The 22,508-nt window shown below is 45.7% G+C and overlaps 1 protein-coding gene across 13 annotated transcripts in view; it reads right to left on the bottom strand.

Annotated features, from left to right (window-relative positions):
- The window catches only part of KTN1 (kinectin 1), a 74,662-nt gene that overhangs the window by 5,768 nt on the left and 46,386 nt on the right, over nucleotides 1-22,508 (bottom strand). For 4 of the 13 annotated variants that reach the window (XM_040066879.2, XM_040066882.2, XM_040066881.2 and 1 more), the window contains exons 19-42: nucleotides 21,611-21,645; nucleotides 21,400-21,490; nucleotides 19,985-20,053; nucleotides 19,095-19,132; nucleotides 18,450-18,540; nucleotides 18,217-18,285; nucleotides 16,644-16,681; nucleotides 16,104-16,194; nucleotides 15,923-16,000; nucleotides 15,034-15,071; nucleotides 14,274-14,361; nucleotides 14,112-14,180; nucleotides 13,710-13,747; nucleotides 12,692-12,782; nucleotides 10,701-10,787; nucleotides 8,784-8,873; nucleotides 7,693-7,773; nucleotides 7,019-7,108; nucleotides 6,843-6,935; nucleotides 5,305-5,376; nucleotides 4,777-4,860; nucleotides 4,494-4,577; nucleotides 2,214-2,297; nucleotides 875-967 (exon numbers count right to left, since the gene is read on the bottom strand). In XM_040066879.2, coding sequence (XP_039922813.1) covers nucleotides 875-967; nucleotides 2,214-2,297; nucleotides 4,494-4,577; nucleotides 4,777-4,860; nucleotides 5,305-5,376; nucleotides 6,843-6,935; nucleotides 7,019-7,108; nucleotides 7,693-7,773; nucleotides 8,784-8,873; nucleotides 10,701-10,787; nucleotides 12,692-12,782; nucleotides 13,710-13,747; nucleotides 14,112-14,180; nucleotides 14,274-14,361; nucleotides 15,034-15,071; nucleotides 15,923-16,000; nucleotides 16,104-16,194; nucleotides 16,644-16,681; nucleotides 18,217-18,285; nucleotides 18,450-18,540; nucleotides 19,095-19,132; nucleotides 19,985-20,053; nucleotides 21,400-21,490; nucleotides 21,611-21,645 — 1,782 coding nt within the window. The remainder of the gene's footprint in view (nucleotides 1-874; nucleotides 968-2,213; nucleotides 2,298-4,493; nucleotides 4,578-4,776; nucleotides 4,861-5,304; nucleotides 5,377-6,842; nucleotides 6,936-7,018; nucleotides 7,109-7,692; nucleotides 7,774-8,783; nucleotides 8,874-10,700; nucleotides 10,788-12,691; nucleotides 12,783-13,709; nucleotides 13,748-14,111; nucleotides 14,181-14,273; nucleotides 14,362-15,033; nucleotides 15,072-15,922; nucleotides 16,001-16,103; nucleotides 16,195-16,643; nucleotides 16,682-18,216; nucleotides 18,286-18,449; nucleotides 18,541-19,094; nucleotides 19,133-19,984; nucleotides 20,054-21,399; nucleotides 21,491-21,610; nucleotides 21,646-22,508) is intronic. The other 9 variants (XM_040066886.2, XM_040066885.2, XM_058420885.1 and 6 more) reach the window with 9 other exon arrangements.

Here is a 22,508-nt window from a genome sequence, read left to right as displayed (position 1 = left end):
AGCTGCCTTCTGGAAAGCTCTTCCAGGGCTGGTGCGAAAGCTCCGTCACCCAGAGATGGAAAAAGCCAGTGACAAAGCCCCAGTCCCATGCAGGTGGTGTCTTTAGGGCAACACTCTGACAACCAGCTGCACAACCAAGCGTGCTGACAGCAACCCACAGGCTCAAGGGAAGCACCTGCAAGCGTGAAAAACTGCCCACCCCACCCCTGACCCAGTGCTGGAGGATGCAGGAACACCAGCACTCTGCAGAGTCACCCACCCACAGCACTCAGGGCTGCTCCCTCCTGAAGCTCCTCTTAGCAAAATTTTGCTGCTGGGCCACATCAGGGTCAACACAAATTCCCAGGGAGCCAGGACAAGCTGAAATCAAGTTCTGGCTCTTGGCCAGAGCTGCAGAAGAGCAGAAGGAACCACGTTCTGCCAAGAGAATCTCTGCCTGAGTGTTACAGGTTGTGCAAGACTGCCTTTCTTTGGCATTACTGACGTCAGCAAGGGCCAACCCAACAGTGTCTTCAGCCCACTTCGTCACCTGAGTTAGTTTTAGCTTCCCTTTTCCCTCCTTGAAGGGACAAGTCTGGGGATCTCCCCACTTTTGCCCAAACCAAACCCCCATGAAAAGCCCAGAATCTCTCCCCTCCCTCCCTGCAAATCTGAGCCACAGGAAGGAGGTCAGGATCCAGAGAGCAGCAAAATTCCCAGTGAATCCTTGACACCCTGGCAAGCTGTAGCAATGGAATCTTAAATTGCTTAAATAAAACCCAAATCACCCAGCAGCAGCAAACATCCTGTTCCTTTGCTGGACCTCAGTTCCCAAAGTTGCCACTCTGCCTGAGATTTGTGTGGCCCCCGAGCACGAGGTGCAGGGAACACTCACCGAGTCTGTGCAAACGTCGCTGTTCTCAATAACATTGGCATCCCCAAAAACCTTCCCAATCTCTCTCTCGAGAGCTGCCAAAGACTCCTGGGCCTGGAAAAAAAAAAATAAATTAAAGGAAGACACAGGGAAGGCACAACAATTAGCAAACCCCCTGTCCCTGAGAGCACCAGAGACACAGGAAATCGGTGTTCAGGAGGAAATCTGCTTTATGCCAGATTTGCTCCAACCCATTTGCCAAGACTGACGTGTCTCCTCACAATCAGCACGCTGCATGTCAGCCACCCTGCACCTGAGAGCAATCCTGCAGGGAAGCTTTAATAGCCTCACATCAAGTTATTAGGTAAAAATCATGCAGTAAATTTCACTGCACGGGAGTGCAGGTCTCCAAAATCCTAACCCCAGCTCTGTATTTATGCAGAAAACACCATGAACCCATGGACATCAGCACTTTGTATGTCAACACCCAACATAACTGTCCAGAGCAAAATGTTCTAAATCCTGTATTATAGCAGGTTTCCTTCAGCTTCTCACCCTCTGCAGTGCTTTTGTGATCATCTATCCCTTTCCAGGACAAGACATGCTCCCCCAACAGCATTTCCCACTCCAGTCCTGGAAGAACTCAGCCCAATTTGCTTATGATGCTGAAGGAACGAGGTGTTGCAGAGTCTGAAGCCAGAGCCCAGCCACTCCACAGGCTATTCCTGTCTCCATTTATCAATTCTCCCATAACAGCTTTGTTTCTGGAGTGACAGACAGCACTGAGACCTCTCATGCTTCAAGATTTTCCACCCCAACCCATCTTGTAAGAGCAGTCATTGAGGAAAAGCACAGGAAGCCCACCTGTTTGTCCCATCAGACTTGCACAGCTCTGACTTTTGGGATCTGCAGTCTCCTGGGTTACAGTGAAAATGTCACCACGTGCAAAAGGGCAGATGCTTTGTAAAGCAGCTTGCAACCCTCTGCCATTTGAGACTGGATTTCAAAGCCTCAGGCTGTAGTGTGGGTGGAGGGCTGTGGGACGGGCTTTTCGTTAGGCTGGGGTTTCTTTTAAATAAAGAATTACTTGTCAGCCCCAAATCACCTCTTGTTCCTATTTGGCATAAAATTACCACGAACAGGGGAGCCTTTCAAGAAGGATGATTAAACAAACAGAGCTTTTAGCTGCAGCTTTATCATTTCTGCAGACATGAAGGTAGAGCTCTTGCAGTCCCAGCCAGTGGAGCAGGACACCCCACCAGGCGTGCAGCTCAAATCATCACTCCCAGCACTGCAAAACTACAGACACTGAGGGGTTTTGCTAACATTTATATGTGCAACTGCAAGGGTCTCTGCTTACCTTGGGCAAGTCACCAGCTACCTTTTCTCTCTCGTTTTGATCAACTTTGAGTTTTGATAGTGTTTCGTTCAGCTGCGTTTTCAGCTGCAAAACAATAACAAAGCAAATCAGTTTCCCCTCGCCCACACGGATCTCATCTGTCTGTCCCAGGGATTAACCCGGTGCACATGGACTGCAAAGGGAGGAAGATTTACTAACAATTACTGCACACACTGGATTAGTCGACATGTATGATGAGGTTTACAAGGACAGTCAAGGAAGAGAGGCTCCATCTGTAAAGATAAAGGTCAAGAATGGAAACTACAGAAGACAAAAACGTGGTTGGCATCGGCTTCCTTACGAGTGGTTTCAACTTTGCAACTCTGTTCCAGGAGGAGCATCAGCGTCTCCAGCATCCTTAGCACGGGAGTCAGCCCAGACTCCAGCTTAATTCACGGCAAATATGCAAAAATGAAGACTGTCATCTTCCCAGAGCAGGCTAAACAGTCTCTCTACTGCTGAATAAACTAAAAACCTCTACTTGTCATCTTAATAAAGCACCACTTACTACAACTATGTTGACTTAACCAGTTTTTTAATGGCACATCAAGGCATGAATCACTGACAGGGGGATATTAAGTTGTCGATTGTGTTTAGATTCAATCCAAAAAAAAGTAAAACTATTTCAGTCAAGAGGGATGAATACTTTGTACTGGCTGCAGTCAGTACTTAAACTGCAGCCTTCCAAAAGATACAGCGTTTTTTAAAGGATATTTTGATTGCTCTTCAACACAGCACACAGAACCAGCCACAGCACTCGAGGCTTGAGCCTCAAACAGAAGTGCTAACAAGGAGCTCGAGTGCCAATTTTGTTGGATTTGTGCCTCTGAAGTGTGCTGTGCTAATGTTCACTATTCCTGCTGTCAATCTTCCTGGAAGCCAGCAGGAGATTAAAGGAGGGAACAGCGAGCTACTCAGAGCCCTGAATTCTCACCGACTCCAAACCTACACATGGTATTTGTCTCACCCTTGGTAGGTTTTCCCCCTTTGGAGCACCTGGCCTGCTGAATGCTGGGCTTACACATTTCAGGGGAAGCTCCTCTGCAGTTTCAGCTTCTCCTTTGCTTAGCTTTAAAAGAGGGGGAAACCCATTCTGAAATCCCACCATTTCTACTCCTCAGCTTCCCACAAAAGCCGCTCACACACACTCAGGACAGCATTCCTGAGCCAGCTGCGTGGAGGTGTTTGTTTAAAACATCCTCACACTCCCACCAGCACTGCACCATCACACTGCACTCAAGCTGCCCTAGCAGGGAGCTCTTGCTGTGCACAGACATAATAAATTGTTGCCTCAAAGAGGTTGGTGTTCACTGATTAACTCCAAGATATGCATTCAGTTCCCACTTCCCTCGCTTTCAGAATTGCTGAGGCTAGCGTGCTATTAACTTGAGCAGATCGTTACTGTGCTGGTGGTGATTTTTCTAAATCAACTGTTTCGACCCAGTTACATCAGTGGCAGTAGCCTGGTTGTCCCATCATCCCACAGACACAGTGACAGAGACAACCCTTCCCAATCCTGGCCCAAAAGCAGGAAAGCACTGGCCAAACACAAGCAGAGGAAGGCTCTGACTGCTCCTGCAGCCTTAAAAAACAGGTCGCTGAAACAAGTGAGAAGGGAAAGGGCTCAAAATGGAAAACCATGCATCCTTAGGTCTATGCTGTTAATCCAAGTCCTTCTTGAGAGAGCTGCTATGGGAGCATTACTGGCTGGAAGCGTTTCTAGCCAAACACGCTGTAACACATGCAAGCACCGAGCCAGCACAGCCATTCAGCCACAGCAGGGTGGCAGCAGCTGAATGGCTGAACACTGGATGAATCCAACTTTGGGTCTGGCCAATTTCTGTTCACACAGAGCAGGCTCTGCACAGTCAGAGCACGGATAGCACTGCTGCTTCCTCAAAGTTTTGTGGGGGGGAAAAAAAACCCCACCAGAGAATAATCCCCCAGTTGCTCCGAGGACACGACATTTGCTGCTGCATATGCCTACACTGCAAATCTTCTCAAGAAGTTTCAGGAATGGAAGTCTTACAGACTTTGGGGAAAAGTCTTAAGAACCAGACATGCTATTGTTAGGAGCAGAGAAAAGAGACAAATTGTAAAAGTCAGACTACATAAATGATTTCAATGGACAAAAATATCAAGCTGAAGAGGTTAGCAGAACAGACAGGATTCGAAATAAGTCTCCGCTTCAGACGTATGCTGGGAGCCTCGTTTGTGCCCAACGGAGAACAAGCTTCTTACCAAATTTAACTCTTCATTCTGTCTTACTGCTTCAGAATATGAATCATCAAGTTTTTTCTGCAATTCAGTCAAGAGATCTTTGAGCTGAAATGAAGTTTAGAGTTTTAGGATTTGTCTCCTTAGGATGCCCGTTCTCTTCTGCTCTGTTATTAGTGTGCTGCTCTACCCTAAGGTCACAAGCATACAAACTCCTCAGCCACAGGGGCTAAGCACTAGGTTAGTTTGCCAGCCAACTGGTAACCAAAAGAAAAAAAAAAAATACAGCTTGGACAATTATGTTTACCTCTCTGACTTCTGAAACATAAGTAGATCGTTCTATTTCTGCCTTTTCTAGTTCACTTTCCAAATGTTCTCTCTCTTTTTTAAGCTAGAAACAGAAAAACAGAGTTAAAACAGATGTTTTCAGCGCTTTCTTGCAGTATAATTTGCTTGATTTATAACTGGCTGTAAATTTCTGTCAAATATTCCACGACCTTCAGAGAGCATTTCAAACCCAGTGACTGCACAGCACGGGTTTAAACCTCAAAAATAAGATAAAAAGAGAAAGAATCAAGCCCATGATTGTCAACAAGCAGCGAACTGCTCAGCCTCACAAGAAACACCCCCAGTGGGTGAGCACAGAAGTAAAAACCAGAACAACTTTCCAGCTTTCTCTGCCTTTTAAAAACACTGCCCCAAAAGGCTCAGGGTCAAACCGCAGCACGGGCTGTGCCACTGGCAGGAGGGAAGTTCAGATTTACAGCACAAGCCTAAATTGTGTTTGAGCAACGCAAAGCTTCGAGGACAAGAAGAAAAAACCACCTGCACGTACAGTTTCGACTTCTTTGTTTTCTTCCTTTAACCTCTCCACCTCGTGCTGCAAAGACGTGACCACGGAACGCATCTGCAGTTCGGGGGCAAAAATAAAGAAAAATTTGGTTGGGTTGGTCTAAGACAAACTCTGCATAAAGGCACAAGGCTGTAGAAGCTATCTGAGAATATTAAGGATGAAATCGGAGTGGTTGAATAAAATAAGATGCTGACTCAAATAATTCAATATACTGAGTCTACACCATTCCGACCTATTCCCAAGCCCAAGTTCTTTGACACACTTAGAGCCTACAGGCCTGAAAGATTTGGAATATAAACACAAATCCAGTTGTCCATTAGCTATGGTAAGGAACATCTCCTCTCCAGACTGGGAATAGTCACCCTCCACGTACCCAAACCCAGAGTTTTTAGCATTATTTGGGGCTGTGTGAGTGCAGCAGATGGCAGCACATCTATAGCTCCAGATCTGACAGCCTATATAAGCCCCTCAAACAAGGTGTTTATAAATCATCTGTTTGCTGCCAGGCTCACACAGTGGCACTCAAATTTACTAAGCAGAGATACTTTAGGAATTACTTCTCTAAAAAGCAGTTTGACCCACTTTAATTCTAGATTAGAAAAGAAACATAAAAGCCTTTCTTCTTCCCACTTTTGCTAGCAACAGAGCCTTCCTAAAAGGAAAGCTCTGCAGGCAATTTCAAGTGTAATTAGTTGACCAAAATGGATTGAGCAGTCCTTTAACAGCTTTCAGAAAACTGTTATGATTCTATGATACTTCAATTTTAGCACAAAGAGTCCATATCTGCTGACAGATAGACTTAGAAAAAAAATCTTGTGTGCTCAATAAAAACAGAGTCCAAGTTACCAGGATGAGAAAAGCATCTATTTCCTGGGCACATTAATGGGACACTTATTCAATCTTTGGCTTCCTATCCCATCAGCATTAATATTATTATTTATTATTTGACTGCTTCCTGCAGCATCTGCAACGGACTCCCTATCCCTGGAATTGTCCAAGGCCAGGTTGGATGAGGTTTGGAGCAACCTGGGATAGTGGAAGTCATCCCTGCCATGACACAGGTTGGAACTGGATGAACTTTAAGGCTCTTCCAACCCAAACCAAACTGTGATTCTTTGATTGTGACACAGATTTATCGAAACGGTCAAAGACTTTATACCTGTGCTGTTTATTTTTCCTGCTTCTGGAAAAATGGCAACAGAAATCGTGACACAGATCTAAGGATATCAACAAATCCTCCATTTTTCAGTCTCTTTGGTGGAAATACATTCCTTCAAAAATGAAAAACCAGCCTTTACATGAAGCTAAGTATCAGAGCACCAAAATACCACTGATATGAGGAATCATTCCTATTACTCTTGTTGCAGGCTTCACCTTTTTCATCCCCTGGTCATGCACACATCAAACCAGGCAGCCAGGGCTGTTCCACACCTGCCTTCACAGAGCTCAGACACCCTCTGTGACTTCAAGCAGAACCCACCTGGCTGCTGAGGAAAAAGAAAAAACAACTTCAGAAATACCTGCTTAAGTTCCTTCTGTGATTCTTCAACTTTTATCTTCCATTTGCTTTCTTCCTCTTCCACACTCCTCTGTAGCCTTTGTAAAATCCCCTCCTAAGAAGAGAGAGGGATTTGAGAGCTCACAGCAGAAGAAAGGCAGCTGGAACATCACAGAGGTGACCAGGCATCCCACTTACTGTCTCTGCCAGGACAGATTTGTATTTCTCACACTCCAGCTGCAGCAGGATGTGCATTTCCTCAGCCTCCTTCAACTTCTGCTCCATAGCCTGGCAAAGGAGGAAAGGCACCACAAGAGTCACATCTCAGTGGATGGATTTCAGCTCTATTCATCTTGTTTCAACAAGCTGGTATCACTCCTGGGCAGGTCTGTCTTTCCAAGCCAGGAAAAAACAACACCAAGCGCAGTGCTCACCCACAACTCTCAATGCCCAATCACAAACTCCGAGTTAGCGAAAAAAACCCCGTCACTTAAAAAAAGACAATGGGGATTTTCAATCTCATGAATTCACAATTTCCACACGGTACTCATCAAAGAAGCAAATACATTTCTGTAAATATCTGAACAGCAGGCTGCCCAGAGAAGCTGTGGCTGACTCATCTCTGGAAGAGTTCAAGGCCACGCTGGATGAGGCTTGGAACAACCTGGTCTAGAGTGAGTGGCCTCCCTGGCCAAGGCAGGGGGGGTTGGAACTGGATGATCTTTAACCCAAACCACTCTAGAATTAATACAAAACAACTTTCTTGTGACTTGTCTGAGAACCTGAACTTCCCAACCCACAGCCCAGTTTGTAAGTTTTACACTGGACAGACACATTATGCCCTACACCAGTTGTCCATCTTTTGTGCCTACCTTGACATCTTCAGATCCTGAAGCCTCTCTTAGGTATTCTTTAGCCATCTTTTCAAACCCACATATCCACTCGCTGTGGCTCTGTTGGGAGAGCACTCAGTTAAGGCTGAGAACAACCTCAGAACTCTCCTCAGGACATTTTCCTCCCACTGCAGGCTGAGGGAGCAGGGTCTCAGCGCCCCAGTTCCCTGGAGCTCACACACAGCCCGATGGCTGTTGTTCAGCCAGTGCCACACACAGCTGGCAGCAACCCAGGAGCACGAGGTGGTGACACAAACACAGTTTAGAGGGGCCTGGATGAGCTGAAATACAGCTGGGTGACAGAGGATTCCCTGCAACTGTCAGCGCTCTGCAAAAGCATTTGAAGATTCAAAGGAACCTCTCCCAAAAATCCCTGAGCACTTCCAGCAGCTGCTGCGTAACTCTAAGAAGGTGGTTTTATAACCTTCCAGAAATTCTTTTTAAAGGCTGGTTTTACTTTAGCACAATTGGGAACAATTTTAAATATGAATATTCAAAACCTCTAGAGGTTATAAATTAAATGCACCATTTTTCCAGACTCACTTGATGTTATTCACCCCATCTGAACCCCATGAACTCAAGGGCATTTTCCCTGCAAACCACTGAAAGCCACCAAAAATATAAAATTGGAAATTGGTGCTTGGGAACAAAATAACCTCCCCCTAAATTGTATGAAGGGTCACTGAGGCACCACAGCTCCTCTGGAAAAGTTGGGAATACACAGATCCCCATCGTGCCAGGCAGCGAGCAAACACAGCAAGGCATTATCCACTCCTGAAAATTCACTGGCTCAGTGAGACACAAGATAACACAGACAGGTAAATCAGATGTTGGGGGCATAAAAACCACAAGATAATAACTTTTCTTTTGCTCTTTTAACGCTTCTTGAAGCAACACTCTATCTGCAGCTTTGCTTCCCCGTACAAGTACAGGCATCAGCAGCAAGAGACACACTCCTCCCACTGCAAAAACCTTGGGATGGAGGGGAAAACACTCCAGGACTGCCCAGCACAGCAGGACCAGAGCTCCCTGACTGCCAGCACAAGGTGAAGAAGAGTCACTTCTCTTACCATGTTGGAAGGAAGAGAGACTTTGGGGAAGAGCTTCTGGAGGAGCTGGCGCGTCTCCACCTCGGCAGCTTCCAAATGCTGCTGCTTCTCCTAAAGCAAGAGGAGGGCACAGGTGAGACTGGGCACCACCGACCTGGCAACAGCCTCTCCTCTGCCTACAGCAATTTCCTTAACCCAGGAAGGCTTTTTCTAAGTGAGAAAGGCGCTACAGTCCCTACAATTGCCAGTAAATTGCTTCAGAAATGGGCACTGAATTGCTTCTGAATTTGGCCTTCGTGTTTGTTCTCTAAGCTTTTATTTTCTGGAGTTCTCCTCCAGTCTAGGCTGTTAGTACAGAAATTACACCACTGTTCACTTGTCCACAACACAAACTGCACCGTGCTGAGTAACTGCAGCCACAGATCACACCAGCCCTGCCACTTAGCTTAAATGAGCTCAAAAATCAAATAGTCTGGTCAATCAACTGTGTTTATTTTTTTTTTTTAATCTGTACTTTTAAGATAATTTTAGGTGCGGAAAAAAAATCACCGTAAGGTAACGCCATCACATCAAAAACAGAGAATTCAAGTCAAAAGGAAACTTCGTGTTAATGCACATTTGAGCCAGGCCAAGAAAGTAACACTTCTAAACGTTACTTTTAAATACTTAAGAGGAAGCCACTTACATCCTCTTTCCCCAACCCTGGATGCAATGGGAGGTAATTATTAGAGCTGTGTGACAATCTCCAGGCTCTTCTTTGTTAGTGCTCTGCAAAAATAAACACCCAGAGCCACAGGCACCACAGATCCATCCTTCCACATATTTAACACTAAAAGCAGAGCAGCCACAGGACACGTTGCTCGCTGTGCTTGTGGCAGATTTGAGTTAGTTCAGCCATACAACACTCAGGCTCCCATTTAAACGTAAATGTAGAAAGCCTGAAACACTGCACTGAAGGGCAGCTTTCAGCCAAAATCCTTCACTGCTGTTTGGGATGGTTTTTCCCTTTGACATCAGTGCTGCTGCCTGGCTGCTCCGAGTTCCTCTGCTGCAAGGATCGGCGGCGTGAGCAGATTCAGGGACAGAAGCAGACAGGAGACATTAGGAGGTGAGGCTGTGCTAAGTGCATTAGCTGGCAGCAATCTGGGAGCCACCAAGAAGTGGCAAAAGGCTGTTTTTGCTGAAGTCTGCCAGCTGCAAGAGAAAGCAGGCAAGGGTTAGCACACAGCCAGAGCAGGGCCAGGCTGCTCCCAGAGCAGAGAGAGACACACAACCCCAAACCAGAGCTCCTCTGCTCCTGCCTGCCTGCCTTGAGTCTTAGCTGGATGCTTTTTGGGTTTGTTGGGGTTTTTTTTTTGAGTTCTGCACAGTGGCAATGAACACTGAATCAGGCCCACAGCAAACACAAGCTCCCTTGTGAGGGATATCAGAGCAATTCACACCCCTGTATCATTTTGAACATTTGTCCAATAGTCCCTGTCGAGCTTCACGTGCCTTCAAGGAGGAAATTTCACTGCTGTGGTGACACCATTTTCCTGAGAAGCTCCCAAGTTTTTTAATAATAATAATTTAGTCCTGGTTCTTCCCAGGTCCAACAGATTTGTTCAAGCACAGCCAAAGCCCAGTAGAAGAAAGCAGGTTGTTCACCAGCACAGCTTTTAATCACGAGCTCCCCACAAATCAAAAACAATTCACGACAGCTCTAACAATTATGCGAACACAAATCAAAAGTCAGCATGCCCACAAACTAACCATTAAAAAAAAAACAAACAACCTAAAGACAACAGGAAGAAGCAGAGGTGAAAGTATATGAATGATCACTCAGAAGAGATTATACTTAAACTGCAGTAAAAGTTACACGTGTCCATTTCACTTAAAAAACCAGCTGCAGATCTGCTTCTAGCTTAACGCATCATTTCTAGCAGTCAACATTACAACCTTGGCAGTCTTGTTCACTTTGTCCTGCAGCAATTTTTCAGTTGATGCCAATGCTTCCATTGCTTCCCAGTTTTTCTCCCGAAGCTCCTAATCATTTTTAGAAAGAATGATTTCAGTTCAGCCAATACTCAAAACTGTTTTCGCTTTTACTTCAGAGCAATATTTCGCGTTACATTCCACCATTTGCATTTAAATGCTGGTTTTACTGCAAGGTGATTTTGCTGGGGAGGACGACATACACTAGCCAAAACAAGTGTGACGTTCAAAGAGTCTGAATGAAAAGTAGCTGGGGGGAATAAAAACGCCAATTTCTGCCCAACCTGCCCCCGCGACCAGAACTGATGCGAGAGTTACCGCAGAGCGTCGTCGCTCCGGCGACCCCACACTTTGACTGCACTTGTAAGAAGAAAGAGGGAAACTTTCAAAAGTAGCGAGGAACACAGACACCAAACCACAGATTACACAACAGAGTGTTAGGCATGTCGCAGTGCAGAACCCAGCATGGACCCAGGAGACATGGAGGTGTGCACATTCACGCCCCTCAGCCCAAAGCCCGCCGCTGATTTCGGGAACGCGCAGCTCAGGCTTCACAGCTCTCTCCGCCGCGCCCGCAGCGAGCTGCTTTGGTGCTCAGCAGCCCCCCTGGGAGGCTCTGGGATTTCAGCAGTGGTGAGCACATCCCAGATCCACGTGGGAAGGCCACGGTGCCGTGCTCCTGTGTCTTTCTTGGCGAGGTCATCAAACGTGTACTCCACAAGATGTCAACACAACTCGGTGAGAGGCTGAGAGCTCTTCTAAGAGCAGCCTCACAGCTCTTCTCCAGGAAGGATGGTGGGGCCTTGCAGCGAGGAGATTGCAGTGCCTGGGGTTTAGATTTTGTTTCTCCCAACCCTCAGAGCAGACCTCCTTTAGCAAAGGGCCATTTTGGAAAGGCTGCATTTTAAATTCATCAAAAGCCTAGCAAAGCACCTACACTAGTTTTACTTTACCACTTCTGTTTGTCCACAATCCTGAGGGCTGTTCACAGGATATAAACACAACATTGGGTAAAACCGAGAAAAAGCTGGGACCTACAGGTCTGGTCTGCCTTTAGCAGCAGCCAGACTTCTGCCTGCAGCACAGAGGGGATTGAGATCTTGTGAATCTGCAGGACAGACCTTCTGTTCTACCCTTCCAGCTCATCTGTCTTCTGAGACCACTCAGCCTCTTCCTCTCTAATTTCAGCTCTTAAACAGCACTTCTTGCTCAAAAGTTCAAGATTTTCCTTGTGCATTTTCCTTAGACTGTCTGACTACTACGAAATAAAGCTTATTGCCTGCTATTCACTGGATTTTACAGGGTAGCAAGGAGAGATAGGTGAGATCAACACCCTGTATTTTAACTTTCTTCCACGTAACTTAAAAGGTAACACTCCCCTGCCCTGCACAGGTAATGCATTACAAGGAAGTAACTCCACAGCTCTGTGATGGAAGATACAATCTTCAATTCCATCTACAAACAACCCAGACTGCACCATCAGCAGCTGTTGCGAGGCTCAGTCCTTCACTCCCTCTGGAAGATCAGGATCAGTCACTCTTAGGAAAGGGAAGAGCCAGATCTGAGCACCCTGAAGGTAATCCCTGTCCGCACACAAGGACCACAACTGTCAGAGCACAGCACCTTTCCTCCTCCCAGCCTCCCTCCCCTTGGCAAAGGACACGTTTCTGAACGGGGTTAACCAGGTTTGAATCCAAACCCAAGAACTTGCTGTGGGATGTGTCCCCTGGCAAGTCTCCTTCCTCTCATCCAACCAAGAAATTGTCCAGGAGCTGACACAACTCTGAGCAGTGAAGCCAGGTGTGCTGAGTTAAAGGAGTGCCCAGGGACACAGTGCAGCAGACAGCTGCCAGAAACACTCTCTGCAAAATGCCCCAGGCCTCCAGGAGTACTGGGAACACAGCTTTGTTGTTTTGGGGGGGTTTTCTGGGGCGGTGGGGGAAGCATTTCCTTACGTTGTTCTTTTTCCTCTGCTGCTCAAAAGCATTTCTCTGAGAGGCGAGCTCGCTCTGGAGACTGGCGATCTCCTTCTCTTTGCCTGCAACCCTGAATTAACAAAGGGAACCACAAACAAGTCAGGAGACATTGCAGAAATTCCCAGGGCAGCACTGACACCCTTTTCCCACACACCAGCTTGCCTTCCCCTTCCAGCTCTCTCTGAAAAGCTGTTTTCACTGACTTGGCAGCACCGCCCGCTTCCCACTGCTCCCTGAACCACTCTGCCTGAGCAAACCCATTGTAAAGCTGTTGTTTGCCTACAACAGGCATCTGCACACATTTATCAAGGCCAGGGGAAGGCAACACATTAGCTGAGGGTAGAGTCAGCCAGCCCACACCAGTACAACAGCACGGAGCAGGCACTGCCTGCTGCATGAGAGCGTTCCCTTTCACGCACCTAATCCACAATTTGTAAGTCATTTAACTTGAAAGAAATAATTCAGCCAGCCAAAAAAACGTATGACAGTGGCAATTTGCTTAGCACAATACAGCATTAGCTTCCACATAGTTATTTAATGCGCTTCAGCCTCACATTATAACACACTTGTACCCGAGATTCTCCCTGGAAGAGATTTCCAGATGATTTTATACCAGGAACAACCCTCTGCTAAGCTGAAGTTCCAAGGAAAAAAAAGCCTGCCGCTTTTGCTTGAAACACCAACATTTAAATGTTCAGCCATGCAGCTGAGCTGGCATGCATTCAAAATAACATCAATCAGGGCTTGCTTCTCTGGTGGGCACAACATATTGCCAGCAGTGTCTGTCTGCAGGAGATTACACCTGAGGATTAGCAGTGCGAGCACAATCTCCCATGCTCAACTTTTACTAGACAGTCATTTAATTTAGTTTTTTTTTTTTTAACTGGCCACTTCACATACTCTGATATCGTGTGTTTGGCATTTATTTCTGAATTTCCTGAGCAATTAAGTGAACTGAATCAATTCTATAAAGCATTCAACTCCTGGCAGTACTCACACTTGCAGAAGCTCCTCGCTTTGGACAGCCAGAGATGCCTACAAAGAGATCAGAGATGTGTTAGGAGCAGAGCAGCAGCAAAGACCAGGAGCTGCCTTGTTAACCAGGCACTGCTGCAACAGCAGAAACCTGCACTCTGGGCCTTTGAGGGAATCCTGTCCAACCTCCTCTGGCCAGGAACACAGCAGGCAGAAGAGCGAGCACAAGGCTGCAAATCCATATGACAAAAGAAAGCAGGAACAGATATGCAGCAGCCAGAAAAGCTGGCTCAGGGCAACCCAACCCCAAAGGTGTCCCTGGATTTCCATAGGCAGAACAACTCTTGGTGTTCCATGTCATCCCTGCAAGCTCCCACCACCCACTTTTGACTTCACTCAGTAACACTGTGATTGGAAGCTGTACCTGTTTGCAGTTCTCCTGCTTTAATTCTTGTATTTGAGCTTTGAAAGATTCATTTTCTTTTTGCACATCCTGTTGAAAGAAAAAAAGCAATATATACTCATACAGATAGACACTCACAATACGCACACTCCTCAACACAAGGTGTTTCCATCAAAACTTTACCTGTAACTGTTTTACTTGGTTTGCAATTTCTCTCTCTTTTTCTTCCAACACAGCTTTCAACTTCTTCATCTGTTCTTCCCCTTTCAACCTGTAGAAAGGGTTTAGAAAGTAAGGAGAAAGGGTTAAAGTAAGGGGAAAAAATGTTAAAGCAAGAATTAATGCTAAAATGGGACAGACACTCAAACTGGGACAGTTTGTGCAGCAGAAGTTGATTATATTTTGTATGTTGAGGCTGCCTCAGGTACCACACCCCGGCTGTACCGGAGCTCTGCTGGGAGAGCAGCACATCACAGGAGCTGCTTGGAAGACAGAGCCCTTTCTGGCACCCTCCTCTGACTTGGAGCAGCCAGACAAAGCAGAGTCAAAACAGAAGAAAGCCTGGCAGCACTTCTCCATAAAACAGGAGCTGGAGGATTGGCTATTGCATCTCAGCCTGAAAATGGCACAAACCAGATCTGTTCGCTGTCGCTACCGACCGAGCCACAGGCACTGCAAGCCTTAAACACGCTGAACAGAAGGAGAAATCAGCACTAGACACGAGGAGCAGCAGCAGCTCCACTGGTTAATGGAGCCCTGGGTGCACATTCCCAGTGTGTGAGCAGCACAGCTCAGGGAAGGGGCGCCAGCAGCCACCGGCACTAACAGCTTATTTTAGCAAAGCCCGTGAAATTCCTGCCACCAACTCAAACGTTCCAACTGGAGATAAACTCAATGCATACTCCCAGCAGGCATTTGAGGAGCTGCTACTCTGCATACTCACAGGTTCTCCACGTCCTGGACTTGGGATGCAACAGGTACCTGAAAAAAAAGTAATTCCTGGTCTCATTTTGATAGCACAGTTTTCAGAAGGGGCAACACACGGCTTGCAAGACACTTGCCAAAGAAATACCAGGAATTTTGCATCAGGCCTTACTCCAAGAATATCTAAACACATAACGGATTTCAGAAACAGAGCTTACACCAAGCATCCCAAGCTTCACACCAGCCAACTGCTCTCCATTCCATCTTTCCCCTGGGATAAATGCCTGTGTCTAGACATCCACCCAAAAGAAAAGTTCAACTCAGTCTCCTCCTTTTACCACCAACAAAAATCCAAACTGAGCCAGAGCACCACCTCATTGGAAAAATCCTTCCATTAAGTAACACCTGGCTTCGAGGTTGTCCAGTTGTCTGCTCTCAAGTCCAGTGCAGGAAATCAAAAGCCAAAATATTCCAGCCCCAGGGAAAGGCAGAAAGGAATCACAGCACAGCCTGACCACTTCAAGAGATGCTGCTACGTTCAGTTACAGCCAAAGTTCCTGCATGAGCAGAGCCCTGCAGAGATGCTGCTTCAGCCTGGCAAGGAGGTGGCTGGGACACAGCTGGGACTGTCTGTGAGCTCCAAGGCTTTCAGACCACCAAAGCTCCTCTTTATGCACATTATCACCCCAGTTAAAACCTCCCAGACCTTGCCATCCATGTAAAACCTGTTTTGGATGAACACAGTTGAACTAGTGGGCTCTCTGCATTATAAACAGCTTAGGCAAGCAGGATTTAAAACATCTCCAAGTGAAGCCAATGCAAATCCTCTGTGTGAGGCAGAGGAGGAAAAACAGCTTCCTGTTCAAGCAAGCAGCACTCCCAAATCACATCCACTCTGCAGGCTGTACCTGTTGGAGTTGTTGCAGGTTCTGTTGTTCCAGCTCCTGAACTTTACTGGTTAATTGTGCAATTGTATCTTTCTGACCCTTTGGATAGATAATAAGTGAGGTTAGAAGTGTGAATTTATTCTTCCCAGCCAGAAATGCTGCAACAAAACTTACTTCCCTTCAGAATATCCAAGCAGCTTACCTGCAGACATTCTCCTTTCTTAACAATCTCTTTCTCCTTCTCTTCCAGTAAGGCCTCCATGGTTTTCACCTGTTTTTCCTTCCCCTTCAACCTGTGCCATTGAACACAGACACACAGCATAAACCCCCTGCTCTTTCATCCCCCTGAAAATAAAACATCCCATGCTCTGCAGCACCTAACAAAGGCAGCATCTGTGATCAAAGGCACAAGCACAATTCACCTACTAAAGATCAACGTGTGAACACTTCCACTTCAGCCTGGCTTAGCAGGAGATGCCCTTGATCAATGGCACTGCTCCTTAGGTGAAAGCAAACTGTGCTGACACATTGCAGGGGTTTCACAAACGTGTGCTCTTCGTCCCAAAGCACTTCCTTGCCCCTCTCCAGCTGGGGATACGAGGGTCTGACTGATCATTTCCCCACCCCTGCAGCTCAGGTGTTACCAAAGCAGGTTTTCCACTATGCTTTGCCTACACCCCTCCCTCCTGACTTGGATTTAAGGGGTGCACAGGGCAGATCAGACGTGAACAACCGCACTTACAGAGTCTGAAGTTCTTTGACTTGTGATGTTATTGTCACCTAAAGGAAATAATCAGCACTTCAGTTCAAAATGCACGTGGAAAATGCACATAAAAGCTAAAAACTGCTCTATGAAGAAAACACGGGGGAAAAGCTATCAGACATTATCAAAATAGGCACCGTTTACTGCAGTAAGCATAAATGCACTTCTTTTTGAAATTACAAGGCACCAAGTGTCTCCAGCTATTGGCATTCTCCATATTTAAAATGTGGCTTCCAGAGCAGCAAAGGAAACAGAGCAAATGGGAACAACAAGCAGACCCACAGGGGACACAGAGGAAGAAGCAGAGAGGGGCTGTGAGCAACATCTCACTGGCAACTGCAGCTCCAACCACAGAGATCATCCCTGGCCACTGGGGACATAAGGAAAAGCTTTTTGGGTGCTCTCTGAAAAGAGAGCATTCCCTTAAATTCCCATTCCAAGGCTGAACATGGATGGAAGACGTAAGATTTAGCGGGAAATGTTAACTTTGGAATGCTGTGTGAGAGCCTGACGGTGGTTATCTGTCAATCCTCTACCACAACATGGCAGGAGTTTCAGACATTCCCAAAAATCTCTCTTCTGCTTGCAGGAAACCAGAAGATGCACAAATACATCACCTTTGGAGTAAGAATCCCTCACAGAGCATTCCAGAAACAGCAAACCTAAACTGCATTTTTTTTTTCCTGGACTCTGACAGTTCCAGGGAAGGAAATGCACACAAATAACTCCCTCAGCTCCTGGAAATTTGCTTCGGAGGAAAAGCCCAAGACGGAAACACATTCTGTGAAGCTTTGCCTAAAAAGGACAAAACTCAAACCACTGAGAAAGGGGTGACAAGCTGGAATGTAGCTGAAGGGGCTGAAAAGAGTGCAGACCAAAAACACAACCCACACAAAACAAGCAAACTTCCTGACAGCACGATGGATTAAGCTGCCTGCAGAATGGGCTCCCTAAGGAAACGTGGGCTTCCCTTGTTTCGGATGCCAGACAGCAAGCACGCCAAAAAAAGCCCATACTCCTCCATCCCTGCATTCCTGATAGCTAAACTAAAACTGACTGTGCCAAGACTGAACTCTTTTTGGGCACTGGGAAAAAAAAAAACAACACAACAGTCTTGGGTTTACCTGGAAACCAGGCACTATCTGGGCCTGAAGTATTGCTCCAGCAACACAAAGGCCAACAACAGGAGCAGTAAGGTCAGCACTTGAAATTTCCAAGTTGCCAGCATCTAAGGACTTCCCAGGGTTTCATGTTTACTCCAGGGACAGTGTGCACAGGCAGAGCTAATGTTGCTACAGCAATTCTTGCCAAATTTCATACTAATAGCCCAAAAAGCTCAGGCTTCCAGAGGTGTGTGGTTTCTGAAGGACAGCACCAGATATCCTACATTTCTGGGGTTTTATATCCAAGAACAGTGTAGCTCCAGCATCAAAAAAAGTTCTTTGTTGCCCAATGACATTCACCAGTGAAAAAGAACACACTAGAACAGAAATGAGTGAGCAGCACATCCAAGGCAAGGCCGGTTCACACTGCTGGCACTAAAGTGTTTTACCTGTTTTTCCATCTCAAGCTGGGAATTTCCTACTTCTTCTTTCAGAGCCTCTATTTCCTGTGTCAAAGCCTTTTCAATGACAAAACAAGACAGGGTTGGACAATGGAAAGACAAAAACGCCACAAAAAAAAAATGGATGCTACAAATTGGTCACTGCAGAATGCCAGGCAGTAACAAACAAATGTGGTCGTGGCATCAACACAGAGAGGAAGGCAGGGATTGCACAGAGATACCTGAACTGTCTTCTCCTTGCTTGCTACTTTGAGGATTTCAGCTTGGAGGAGTTCTTCCACTGATTTTATTTTTCCATCCTTCTCGTTGATCCTTAGAAAGAGCAGAGAAAACAACATTAGCTGGCTAAAAAAAAAAAAAAAAATGGACCAGGCAGGAGGAACAAATAGGGAGAACAAGACTGGGACTAGTGCAGAACCAGCTGGCTTTATACAACCAGTAGTTCACGTGTTAAATCAATTCTATCACAGCCAAAAAATGCAAATTAAGACATCAAGAGTGCCTGGAATGACACACACTTAAAACCACCCTTCACTGGACATTCCAGCAAAGTATTTATCAGCTTAAAACACACACACGGGGGACAATCCACTCCTTTTCAAGTGGCTACTGAACAAAAAAGATTATCTGACAAATCAGAGCAATTCCTCACCTAGTCAAAGCCAGGTTTATGAAATTAGCTGCTTAGCAGAGAAGTGACTGGATTTTCAGCAGGTATTGATCTGGCATGACACGTTTCAAAAATGAAAATGTTTCCTGCCGCACACACACACACTTCACCCAGTTAAAAGCCAAATACATTTGCAGTTGTGGAATAAAGACAGAGAGAATTAACAATCAGAAATTAAATCTGTGCAGTAACTTACACTTTCTGCAGTTCCTCCACCAGTGATTGGAAGGAAACCTGTCAAAAACAGAACAGAGCAAAACAATCTGTGGATGTTGAGGGGTGAGGATAGAGCCGGAGCTCTCTGGCACTGGATGAACTATGTAGCAGCCTAATGATTTTATTTATCTGCCTGCTCCTGAGAAAATCAGCTGTCAGCCTCCAGTTCCTGGCAAACCAGTAATGCTAAGCTTGCTGCAAGTTCCAGGAAAACAAAAGCAAACCCACACCATCTTCACCAGGAGAGGATGAGGTTCAGGACCAGCATTTCATCAGCTTCCCTTTAATACTGACACTACTGCACATCTCTTCAGGGTCACTGTGCCTCTCCCCTTCCATAAATGATTTTCTAGGAGCTAATTGCCCTCCTGAGGTGTCCAGGCAGAGCTGGATGTCAAGGAAAGGCACTTCCTGCTCAGCACATCAAAAGTGACAACACTGTGACAGTGTCACTGATCAGACACAAGGAGAAGGGGGCAAGTGACACCTGCAGAGTGTGGATTGACACTGGGAAGCTCCAACGTTCATCACAAAGCCGAGGCAGTTACAGCTGCCTGCCAGCCATGCCTGCTGCTCCAGGCTTTGGGAAAAGGAGATCCAGAGCCATTTCAGAGCATGGCAAACTCAGACCAACCCCCCAAGCCAGCACTGACTGCACCCTGTACACATCTGCCCTGCTTCTGACACTTCTGCAAAGGAAATATTTGACAGAAATATCAGCTCCCAGACCAACGCTGAAAGAAAACAGGATGCTTTGCCAACAGGCTTCAAAGGCAGCTCCACCTTCCTTCCCTTGACTTTTGCAACCACAGCAAGATTCTTTCAGATTTAGTTTAGGTGTAATAAAAGTTTTAGATGAAAAAGTCCTACCTGCTCCGATTGCTGAATTTGCAGGCTTTGAAGTTCTTTTCTCAGGGATGAATTTTCCGTTCGCAGGGCCTTTGAAAGCAGACACACAGATAATGAAAGCCTCATTTGTGGGGGGGAAAGAAAAGTGTTAAGCATGACAGAAAAGTAATTTTCTCTTAGAATAAGTGAAAAACTTTGAAAGTCTGAAAGAGGCATCCCGCCCTCTGCAGCTGTTGGAGCCAAAGTATTCAACAGAGTAATTATTGACCATGGATAACTCGGAGTAGACACCAATTTATAGGAAATTAGAGCCCAGCTATAGAGGAAGGTGGGAGTGCTGTAACTGAGCAGAGAGGTCAGGAAAACAAATGTAACCACTCGTGTTACAGCCCATATATTTATATGTATTTACATAATATTGGGATTCTCCCACAGACAGGCTTCTCACCACTTTGGGAATGCAAATAAAAATTATTTAACACCATGGGCTTTAACAGTCTAGATCCTACTCTGGAGGCAATTATAACATCCAAAATATATAAGAATTCAAAGGTGCCTTTGTACAGAAAGGCACTACAAGAATAAAAAATCACATAATCTAAACATCACTGTCAGCAATATTAAAGACTGTAAAATATTATTTCAAACAAATAGCTTGCAAAACACCACCATCCCCGGAGGGATTTGGGGATGTGGCTTAGTGATGGGCTTGGCAGTGCTGGGGAATGGTTGGATTTGATCTCAGAGGGCTTTTCGGCCTGAAGGAGCCCATGAGGTGCTCACAGCTTTGGCTGCTCAGTGACCTCGGGGTTTACAACCCCTCCCCAGCACAGGGGGGTCAGCAATGCCCCTGCAGTTTAGGCACCTTAAGAAAAGGAACAGAGTCTTGGCTATGCCCAGATAGACACAGCTTTTCAGCAAGAGCCAGCTCAAAGCAGACAGGGATTTCTCTACTGGCTCTCCAGGCTTCTCATCACTACCTCCTTTATAAATAAACAGGAAGGACATAACTCCATCATCATCCCAGAAATGTCACTAGTTTATAATCCATTTAACCCTTCAGATTATCAACTAAGCAAAAAAAAAAAAACAACCAAAACCCAGGAGTCTTATAATACCAAGTTTTTACAAAACACCCTTTCCTAAAGCGAGATTTGTTGGAGATTGAACCAAATGTACAGCTCTGGAAATATATTCCCATTATTCCAAAGGGCATCCTAGCAAAATCTGCCCTAGACTAAGAGAGAAGCACTTACTCTACCCCACTGACGCTCATGCTAAGTCTATCTTACAGAAAAGGTTTTAACCTCACCTTCACATGGTGCCTTTCCTATTCAGAAGGAATTCAGACTGAACTTTGAGCACTCCAACATTCACTCTGAACAGGAACACCTCATCTCTATTTCCCCATCAAAAGATAACAGGAGGGATTTTACCTTCAGCTCCTCCTCCTTAGTAGCCACCTGGATGAGTCCTGCCTCCAGCAGCTCTTCAACTGTCTTGATTTTATCATCCCTCTCTCTCATGCTGAGAAAAGCAAGAATGAAAATTAAGAAAAAAAAAGGAGTTTAACTTTGAAGGCAGTTTCGCTATCAAGAGTAACCAAAACCTTTATTTTAGCCTCTGATTCAAAACAAAGTTTCTTACCTTTTTTCCATCTGCTCTATCAAGTCTTTGTTTGTCTACGAAGGAAAAAAAACAAAACAGGGCCATCATTAATTGGATCAATAATGGTTTGGGATTTAAAAAAAACAAATAATTGGAAAGCACCAACTTAATCAGAAGCTTGGTTACAACACTAACACAGAAAGGAAAACAAATTAGGGGGAGAAAGTCCTCATGGCATATGTGTCTAAAATCAATGTTGGGAAGAAGTCAATCTTCCAGGGGAGGGACAGATCCAGCCCAAATGCCTTGATTTTGGTTTTACACTGATGAACCTGCAGCCAGCTCAGTACCTGAAGAATCTGCCTTTTTTTTGAGCATTTATCAAACCACAAGCTCCACCCAAGGCTTTAGGAATTCAGGATTTTTTAACACCACCACACTGTGAGAGACCACATGGGAAACAGAGCAGCTTCCAAGAAAAATCACCTGCAGTCTTTCAGACAGGACACCAGATCAGCCAGAGCCAGGGCAGCAATGGCTGCAAATCTGGTTCTCCTCCAGAGGAAAGGGAGCAGCTCCAGACTAGCAGGAGTACAGGGAAAGTTCTTTTTCAGCCTTTTTTCGGTGTTTTAGGAAGTCTGCTCATTCCACAATAGTGCAAAGCCAGGGATGTTCCCACAGGCTCTCCCAAGGAACATCCCAAAGAAGTTGGAGCTCAACAACACGACAGCTTTGAACCTGCAGCACCCTGTAAGCACCAGTCTGGCTGCAGCAAGTGAGCCATGGGCAAAAATGCAGAACAGGAGGCAAAAGGCATCACAAAGTAAAGAGATTTCTATTTCCAAGGGTCAGAGTGGTTGCAGAAATAAGTTCTTGCTCGTGTTAAGCTATATGAGTCTTCAGGAGTGGGGAAAAAAAAATAAAATCCAGATTTCAT

Source organism: Hirundo rustica, chromosome 6, assembly GCF_015227805.2.
Source record: "Hirundo rustica isolate bHirRus1 chromosome 6, bHirRus1.pri.v3, whole genome shotgun sequence".
In the NCBI taxonomy this organism is placed as follows: domain Eukaryota; kingdom Metazoa; phylum Chordata; class Aves; order Passeriformes; family Hirundinidae; genus Hirundo; species Hirundo rustica.
The sequence above is the reverse complement of the archived record's forward strand: the minus strand, read 5'-3'. Positions and strand labels throughout refer to the sequence as shown.